A 10,492-nucleotide genomic window follows, 5' to 3' on the forward strand; every position below is an offset into this window, starting at 1 on the left:
TCATTTTCGTGGGAAACGTAATGCCGGAACTACTTTCTCTGTTAACAACTTCAAAATGATTAAAAACCTCAGCAGTACAGGGCTATCAGTTGAGATTAGCAAGTTTCTAACTGAGCTATTATTTCATATGAAATTGTCCATTTGAAAGAAACTCAATATTTTCAACAGCTATGATAAAAATGAGCTGGTCTAGTTAAAGCACAAAACTAAGGCATGTACTGATTAAGGAGGAATGAATGATATCCATGCAAATTTCTCCTCTATTCACTTTTATCTGACATAACAAAATACACTGCAGAATTTCCTCAACTCAATTCTATAATAGAAACAAACCTTTCCTACAGTATAGTAGCTAAAGTGATAAGACGGGTTTTTAGATAAGCAAATTCAAAAGCTGTGTCCACAGAGACACCTTTGTTTCACGTGGATGTCAGGTACATTTACAAAAATATAGGAAGCCATGCTATAGGAAAGCTTTTTCTCAGACACAGTCATTTTTCTTTGTCCACGAAGGCTTGAGTACATGAATTTTTGACAATACAGCAACACTGTGAACAGCTGGAAAATAACAGTTCATGCTAGGATATTTTATTCATTCAGGTCTTATAGCATTAGCAAGATGTGAGTGGTGCAGCAAAGAAAAATTAACTTTGAGATGGATGATTAGGACCAAAACAAATGCAGAGCTAGTGAGAGGCTCTGTCTACATTTGTGTTTTGACCAGAGATAAATGGACCCAAATCATTGTTTTAATGAATGGCTGTACAGTAGCCCAGCTGCAGGGAACATTGAATGAGTAGAAGCTGGAGGAAGTTGACTGAGCATTGTAATAATATCACTGAAACATGCCTGGAATGCATTTTTCTATTGTGCAAAGGACTGGAGCAATGTGCTGTCACTAAGGGAAGTTGGAAGTAAGCACAGAAGGAGAAAGAGCAATGGGGTGAAAGGCTAAAGGGTGTGTGTGGAATAAAATGTTAACTCCTGAGTGTGGGGCTGCAGCTGAATGCTGTTTTATTATTAAATTATTACTTAATTACTTATTTAGTCTTTAAAAGGCACTGTTTTTATTTAACATTCCCAAGATAAAAACCATTTACCTTACAATGATTTAAAAAAAAAAAAGAGTATACTAAGAGACAAGCAGAAAATTGTGACTAATAAGTGGTTCAGAGCATAAATTAATGAAATTAAATTTTATTTATACAGTCCCAAATCACAACAACAGTTGCTTCAAGGCACTTTATATTGTAAGGTAAAGATACAGAGAAAAACAAAAAAAACTCCAACAATCATATGACCAAGCATGAGCAAGCAATTTGGGAATGGTGGGAAGGAAAAACTCCCTTTTAACAGGAAGAAACCTCTGGCAGAGCAAGGCTCAGGGAGGGGAGGAAGATGGGACGAAGACACTGTGGAAGAGAATCAAAAATTTATCATAACTAATGATTAAATACAAAGTGCCAGTACAGGTGTTTGACAGATTTATTATTTCCTTGAACTTAGTATGTGTGCAAATGTTGTTAATGTGTACAAAATGGGAACAGGGAAGCAACCTAATCTGTTATACCTCACATGATGTGCAACGCCAAGCACGCAATTCACCTTTTTGTGCTAATCAACCATTTCTTTTTCTTTGCTTCCTTGTGGTTAAACAGGAAGCAAAGGTTTTTTTGTTTTTTTTATTAATGTCTGCTTTACATGAAGCTGTGTGAAACCTGAGTGATACTGTCATCAGTTTACCACAAAATGAATTCTTAAAGAAATCCTAAAAATAGCTCTGCAAATGTGATCCTTTTGCTGCTTAAGGTGGTTTAAGTCAGTTAGGGACATTTCGTTTCATCTTCAGATATGAAAAAGAAAAGGGGTGGGGGGGGGGGGGGGTGCTCACAGGGGATACTCAGAGTGCTAACAGGGTTTTGTCATAATGTCTCACTAACAGAAGAGTGGTAGAATACAGCTAAGATAAATTAGATCATATTACATAAACACCAGCACTGCAATTATTATATTTCTGCAGTGCAGACTATTCCGCAATACATGACTGTGCAGTCTATAAGCTCACCACTTCCTGTAACCAGCTGGACCTATCAACGGTGGTCAGGATGCGATGGCAGCTTAGCCCAGGAAGATGATCAAACAGACTCTCTCAGAGAGGTCAAAGCTGTATCCGGTTAGACCCATGGGAGGGCAGGCAGAGGGGATTATCTGAGGACACATTGATCAACCCTTCTACTGTATGACTATTCTTAGAGAATGTGCCATGAGTAATGTTTAAACACAGTCTTCCTATCCTGTTTGCACATAAATGAATAAACTGGCTTGAAAAAAAAAGAGAGAAAAGCTGTATTAATCAAGAAGAGATTTGGAAAGTCAATTACTTTCAACGTAGACCAATTAACAGCCAACAAGAGACCACAGTTACAAAACACTGGGCTGTTAAGTGCAGAAGTAGTGACTGGTCATTTTTTATAGCACAATATGGTCTGACTTTGTAGCTCTACTTCCTGCTTAGAAAAGGAAGAGCTTTAAGGGCTAATCCTACTCTTCTAGCCATCTTGAGAACAGGCAATAATGTACATTTGGTCTTGGGTTGAAATTTAAAACTAATCTAAACTGTATATTAAAAATAAACTAACAGTCTGGCTCTTTGTGAACTCCTACAGCGGAAAATGTCTCGATTGTGCTGCGTAAAGCCAGAAGAGGAAGTAAGTGAAGCAAACAAGGGGGAAGTGCTGACTGTGTCATGTCGATTCTGACCGAATATGGGTTGTCACTGTTAATTAAGTTTTGCTTAGAGTCGACTCACTTTCATCTTACCCTCTTCGACTTTCAACAACGAACCCCCTCTTTTTCCTCTCCTCTGTGACTATGTTTGCACCTCGTTTCCACCCGACTCAGCTGCTCCCACAGTCAAAGCCCAAGCGAAAAGTGTTGCTCAACAAACCCAGGCGTATACTGTGCTACCGCGACTCTGCTTCATCTCTAAAGCTAAACAATCTGCGTGGCTTATGCGTTAGTGGGGGGCTGGATAAATAGAAGCCAAAAACTGCGGAGAAGTCTGCACGACATCGCATCACAGCATATCCACCCACTTTTCATTTGGGGCTCTTATAACACACTTGAGATCCTTCACTTTGATTTGAAAATAGACATAAAGCCCAATCATAGACCCTGAAGTCAATGGCTGACAAGCACTGATGTTGGCTGAAGTTAAAGTGGTGGAGATAACAAGTGTCAGTCGGTCTTGCATTTTCATTTTTCTATTTGAGGCCCATATTATCCTCATCTTCTGTTTAACCAAGTTTCTGTTTTATTAGTTTCCTAGCATCTCTCCGTCATTGGTCAATTCTATAGCATTTTTAAGTGGGCTGACACCCATTGGTTAGTGTCACTGCCACTGCCTTCTCCTTTGAGACAATGGCAGTCTTTGTGTGTAATGCCTGGCTACTGTCTGTGTGTCCATTTCCTCTCCTTCAAGCACGATTTTTTCCCCTTCTTTCTGCACAGTCTCTTGGTCCAATCAAGCAATGATAAAAACAAATTTCACAGAGAAATTGACACAATGTCTAAAAACAGCTTTATCGCCTCATGTCAAATACAGGAGTGGTTCACATAGACATTTCCTCTTCTCTCTGGTTGCTTTGGCATTTTTTTGCTTCTATGTCTGCAACATTACGGTCATGGCAGCTGAAAGAAAACAATCTTATTGAGGAACTGAGCAACTAGATGAGGATGTACATCTGACAACTGACTTGATGAAATGATTGCTTAATTTAAAAGAAAAAAAAAAAAGACTATGTTCAAAGGAAACACCAGGTTACACCAATGTGTGAAGAAACATTAGAACCATGTATTTCTGATTTAGTTCTGCAAGTGATCAAGTGATCTAGCCTTGGAGGGAAATTTACTCCGATCAACTAAATTTCTACCAAATTTTAGCCACCTGTGTTCGTTTTTATTGCAATAATCAAAATCTGGTGGTACCGATGAGCCCACTTTTAAGCCATTTTTTTCTCGCTGTCATTCAAGCCATACAACAAATCCACTTCCTCGTTGCAGGCATATAAATAGTCGAAATCTTCACTTTCCTTTCACGTATGACTGTAGACTTTTCAGTGCGTTATTACAAAGAGCATGCACAGCAACACTGGAAAAGCAACTATCCACAGAGGGCTACTATGTGAGCCAATTTGCTGCACACTGACTCTGCTCTAGAGGTTTTTTTTTTGGTTTTTTTTCACAGTGGTGAAGCATTACAGCTGTCCAAAGTAAACCACTAGTGGCTTCTTCAATGACATACATTTTTTGGCTTCTCTCTCTCTCTCTTTTTGACTGCACGTTTAATCTTATCACAAGTGCTTGGCAAAATTTTGTTTTTGCAAACTTTGAAACTTTCAGACTTTTATTTCTATTGTTATTATCATTTTTACTAAGATCAAGTGATAGTCACACTCCTTATTACTGTAACAAAGTTTACAGACTTTATTAAAAAGTGCATACTAGTCTTAAATTATGAATGGTCGAATAAGTTTACTTGATTACTTGATCTTGAAATTAGAAAATTTATAATGCACAACACAAATAAAATTTTCCCGAGGTCAGACAATAGTAACATGGTTATAGTTACACTCCAGAAAACTCTGAAAATTAAGAAAATGCCAACAGCAAAGGAGGACTTAGCACACGGAGTATTACAAAACAAAACAAACAAAAAAAAACAAACAAGACGCTGCCACAGTAATGTCAGTCATCATCCCAAGATGAGCAATGAGCAAGGGTGGGTAGCCCTGATATCATGATTGCACACTTGTCCGTAACAAGTTGTTACAAATTCTCATTTCTTGCATATAAAGACACGGTTCTGACTCTCACAATGACCAAAGTCTACAAAATGTAGTTAATATTCTATTGAGCATGACTTGAATCATCTGTTAAGTGTTTACTGAGGTTACAGAGAAAGGGAGTCGATGGCCAATTTTCCACAAACTTATACTACTGGAAGTCTGTGTAACTGGAAGAGCAACTCCCTGTTGGCCATTAATTAATTACTTTTTTTTATTTTATTTTTTTTTATTTTAAAAATGCAGGTTTACCACATTTGGGTGTTCACTTTTCAAAGCTGGAAGCTGCTTCCATCTTATACATACAGTCTGTGGATTAGCACCAATATAACAAATAAACTACTTTTGATCAACTTCACATATAAGCTTTACTTGGCAGAGATGAACCACCTTGAGATCCCACACTCAGTACAAATATCAGCTTAGTACTGGCTAATACTGGCATAAAGCCCTTTCCTCACTAACGTCAGTAAATTTTGTTGAAAACGAAGCTTTAAGTATTAAACAGTTATAATAAATGTTAGCCTAGCATTAGCAATTACCTGATAGCAACATTATGCTGTTTGTTATCATTGGTAGAAGGTAGCGGCTATGGCTAATAATAAAATGATGCTTGCAAATGTTATCAGTCCCACCCATCTGTAATGTTAATTAGACAGTGTTAATTTAACAGGATATCACAATTATATTTTCTTTAATGTCCTAGACTAATCCTAAGAAAAGTCTATCGGAAACTAGATAAAAGGTCGCGGTCAACCTTATCAGCTCTGATCAGCAAAGAAATATGGTGCCAGGTCATTCATTCATTCTTATATATGACAACTTAAAAACAGTGTTGTTTTGATGTTATTGTTTCTATGGTTCTAAACTTTATTTAGAAAACAATACCTCTTAATTTTTTGTCAATCCACCTCCGGTCTCTCAATCATCCACATACCACTACAACAAAAGATTCCTACTGTCAAAATGCTAAAGGTCATCTTGCAGAAATATAGTAGCCTACAGTTGAAACTTGGATATCGCACTTATTATTTACAAATGTCTTGATGTACAAGTAGTAGATGTACTGTGTCAGGATCCTACATGTTTATTACTACTGATAGCGCCGCCTGTCTTACTGCTGGGATCCACTTTTGTGCCCTATAGAAAACCTGTTTATTCAGTTTGGCGGCTTAAACAAATGACTGTGTTTTCTTCACGCTGCAGGGAACCTTCAGGGTTTTTCGATTGGAGTTGGAATTGCCAAGGAGGTGCCTTTATGTGTTGAAGATAATGGAGAACTATGAATAGTTTTGCCCTATGTGTGGGTAGAACTTGTGCTGTCTTCCTTTGACTAAACTAACACATGCATTCTGTAATGTGCATTGTGAAAAAACAAATGATGCCTGGGAAACTTTGCCATGGTTAGTTTCCCAGTTGACATCTGAAGAACATGTGTGCTCAGGCAAAACTACTACCTGTAAGTACGATGTACTTGGTATCATAGTGGGTATTATGTCCTTTGACTATGGTCTCAGTTCACCCATTTTCAAATAACTTAGGGTCCAAAATCTACTGAAGATGGCAGTCTGTCATAAAGGTTTCCTTGACAACACAAAAAAAACTGCTGCAAGTCATCTTGCCTACTACCAGTGAGAAAAGATATTCTGGACAAAGTCCTTGCAGGCACAAAATCTGACGGCAGTTCATGTCATTTGGAGTGATCTGCTGTAAAAGGAAAAAGTATTCAAATCACAACAAAGTCCAACAGCATTCACCCACAGCATACATGAAACTAAAAGGGCGTCTGTAAATATATACAAAGAAGATCAGCTTCTTCCAGTATAGTCTGCACCTCAAGAAAGGCTGCCAGTTACCACTAACCTCACTTTATACTGAGGTTTTTTTGTTTTTTGTAAAAAACAAACAAACAAACAAACAAACAAACAAAAACACAACAACAACAAAAACAAAACCCAAATGGAATGTCTTTTCAATAATCTGAGTCTCTCCAAACAAAGCCATGACATCTACTTATTTTCGGGACAGACTATACACTTCACTCTGTTTCTAGATAGAGAAAAAAACTTCAAGAAAGACAAAAGAAAGAGACAAGCGGGAGGCACCATGTGACTTTTCAAAAAAGTAAAATAAACTACATGGCGAAACTATGCTCGAGTAGATGGCAGAGATATGAAGGCACAAAAACAAAGCAGCATGCAGGCAGGCAGCTGTAGATTAAGCGCCATTTTGACCACAAACGCTCACATGCTCAAACCACAACACATCTTTCCTCTTGTTTTGATGCTTCTTGAGCTACAGCCAGCCTTGGGGCTGGGGGTGGGAGCAATTGTTCACGCTGTACCTGCATTGTCAGAATTATTCACAATGAACTGCTGCATTAAGAAGGTTTCACACCTTGAAATTCCCGTTTCAGATGTGTTTCATTGAAGACAATGAACACAGCAGCTCAGCAAGGTTGAGAAAAGCATTTGAACTTGAGAAGGCAAATAATTTATAACATAGACACTGATACGATTAAGATGGGCATCTATTCCATGTATTTCATCCAGTTTTCTCACCTTGGTTGTGAATTCTCCTCATACATGCGTTCCTTGCCCTCCTTGAACAAGCTAATGGTCTGCTTGGTCTTCTTTGTCAGGTTCTCCATGAAGACCCGGAAATACTCATTGTCACCCAAAGTCTCCATTTTGCCCTCGTAACGAGACAAAATGGTGCGCAGGTGCTGGTAGGTGTCTGGCAGCAGGTCCAGGATGTAGGGAGGGCTGTTCTTCAGAGCCAGTTTGGGGTTTTGGCATAGCCGCACCACCTGCAGAAAGGGAGGATGTGAGGGGGAGGGCAAGATACGGTTAGAAAGAATACATAAGATAAAACTCAAGCTAAAAGATGTGGTAGAAAGTGAGTGATGAAAGAGCAGTTAAAGGGACAGAGAAACAGAAAGATAATCTGCACAATCCATTCCATGTGTCACTATGCATTTTCACTCTCTACCTCACTAAGGTAGTATTTATATCATATAGAGAATTTCACATAAATTAGCTTCTTCTTGCATTAGAGCACTTATCTTTAGTGCAAAGTAGTGTCTGTGAGCCTAGACAGGAGACGTGCAGAACAGAAAAAGCCAATAAAGTTAAAAAGACAAAGAAAGTGTTCCCTAAACATTTTGTGAAGTTAAGAGTAGTCAGAGTGATGCAAGTCTGTATATTATGCAATCGAAAATATAGACAGAGTAGCAAAGTTTAAATACCTTGTGACATCTTAAGTTAGTTTACTTATCACCGTACTATCAGAATGACCTAGATGGCAAACCTACATTAATTATGTAGCTAGTCGCCTGCATTTTTTATTCATTTACTACAGCTACGCAGCATTTCATGTGAAAATATACATTTTTAAACACAACAGACACAGTTGGATGGTGATTTACACTCCCAAGTGTTTATCCAAATTGTGTCACAGGGGGCTGAAGTCTAGCTAACACAACAGGCGGGGGATACCCTAGACAGGTAGCCAGTCCATAACATGTCTAACTCAACGAGAGACAGCAGTTTCTACCATTTAATCCAAAACTAAAGCCAATTTATAATCATCAGCCAACTTAACCTTTGTGTCTTTGAACTGTGAGATAAAATTGCACCAACCAGAATAAAACCCATACAATTATGCAGGCTCAGTGAGAGAGTGCAAAGAGCTAACCAGCAGATTTAAACTTTTATGAAGCAATAGCGTTCTGCACCTGCTGCTTCAAAATATGCTAAAAGGGCCTGTGATGTGTCACATGTGGCTTTGACTTCTGACTGAACATTAAGTAGAAAATGCATACATATTGTGCATTGTGATTCAACTTTAAGAAAAAGAGATTTAGCTGGTGTAGAGCATAGTCCTAACCCTACAGTAGCTCTCCTTTTTAAGATATTACATTTTGTAAACAAGAATTCCTGCACCCTTCCCATCCCCTTTTGACTAGCATGTTTTAAGCATGTAGTCCCTCTATGTTCCACTTCTTGAGCATGTTTACAGAAGCTGTTAATGAGTTTACACTTCCCCATTTTAATTTGCACATCCTATGCTACTTCTGCCTTACAGACTCAAATTCTCTCTACTTAACATTTGGACATGATTGCCTTGCAAATTTGAAAAACCTCAAGTGAGCAACTTCGAGAACACAAATGCAAACAAAAGCCAAATTTTTTTTGACAAACACGAGTGTCTATCTACGAACACCGACTCACCCGAACCGTGAACGTGACAATCATCTGTCACATGGGTTTATAAAACATGTTAACCATGACTGGAACCAAGTTTATGACAACGTTGAAGACATTCAGGAGAGCGCATTAACATGTTTCATCCTCAAAAATGTGCAACAAATCTAACTGCAGTGTTGCCGGGTCAATTCATGAATCATTACGAAACACACAGCCAAACATTTTGGGTGTCATGTCCCGATTCCAGCCCGAGCTTTTATACATCTGTGTAGCCAGGCTGTCAGCTTCAGTTACTGAACAACTGTATGTCAAAAACAGGACGTGGCTTATTCTTTGCAGACCAGGCCAAATTATTGTCCACTGATCATGTGAAAATGTACGAAAGAGATATGGCAGGAACAGCATTACAAGAATGTCGTTATGAACTTCCTTGCTTCCTCCATTTAAAAGGCATCAGTGTGGCATTGTGGAAGTAATGAGACTTCAAAGAGCTCAAACACTTTGTTTATTAATCATCATCAATGGAAAAACTTTTTAAGTGTATTACAATTGTTAATGTAGTTTTATTTTTAGGCATATGAATCTATGCTGTATAGACTACATTGTTTTACCGTGCAACATATTCCACTATCATGATTCAAAAATTAAACTATACAAATATTAATGCATAATAAGTAAAAATAAAAACACCTTGATGATTTGGCTGATAAAAATGATTGAGTCTACCAAACTGAGCCGTGACTGTTGGAGAACTTAAAAAAAAAAAAAGAGCCAATATTACCAACAATGTGTCCCAATTCCATTAACCTTCTCCAGGCCTCCAAGCGCTTAGTGCTAACACTTGTGCCCAACCCTCAGCCAAACATAATCCATGCATGCGCTGGTACAAGGTCACAACTGCTGAATGCTCTATGTCAGCATGTGTTAAAGCTTCTGACTTGAAGTAAAATGTTGATCCCCTCCGAGCTAAATTACATTCCACTGATCTTTCTGTCTCTCTCTCGCTCTCAGGTGATTCTACACCTGGTGTGATTATGTAGATTTTTCCACATGAACTTCAAGGTATTTTACAGGTTGAAGACAAGTTGGAGCTGGTTGAATTTTGGGGGATTTTAGCTGCAAACAGCCATTTTAAGTGCTTTCTCACACTTTAGTGAGACAATGTCCCCTAAACGTTTTCAATGTTGAAAGAGTAATAATGATTCCTCACAGCAGGAGAAGGTAATGTGGTATTATGATCAGTGTCTATACACTAAATAGAGTCAATCCATGTTGTAGGCCAAGCAGCAATCATCGTCTTGATACACTTGTTTAGTCCCAAAAAGGCATGAAAAAGAATGAAGACGAAGAACGAGCTGTGTAAATGTTAAGTACCTTTCAACTATACACCTCCACACCGCGAACAATGTCTTGTACGCATAAAACTGATTAAAATAAAAA

The 10,492-nt window shown here is 38.3% G+C and overlaps 1 protein-coding gene across 3 annotated transcripts in view; it reads right to left on the bottom strand.

The window, feature by feature from the left end:
- Positions 1-10,492, bottom strand: part of cbl (Cbl proto-oncogene) — a 35,258-nt gene that overhangs the window by 22,008 nt on the left and 2,758 nt on the right. For all 3 annotated transcript variants that reach the window (XM_086261525.1, XM_086261524.1, XM_086261526.1), the window contains one exon: positions 7,406-7,653. In XM_086261525.1, the coding sequence (XP_086117651.1) occupies positions 7,406-7,653 (248 nt within the window). The remainder of the gene's footprint in view (positions 1-7,405; positions 7,654-10,492) is intronic.

Source organism: Aulonocara sp. 'chitande type north' Nkhata Bay, linkage group LG14 (genome assembly GCF_057382095.1).
Source record: "Aulonocara sp. 'chitande type north' Nkhata Bay isolate Kocher_YH1m ecotype deep benthic linkage group LG14, A_spYH_male_GT1.1, whole genome shotgun sequence".
In the NCBI taxonomy this organism is placed as follows: Eukaryota; Metazoa; Chordata; class Actinopteri; order Cichliformes; family Cichlidae; genus Aulonocara; species Aulonocara sp. 'chitande type north' Nkhata Bay.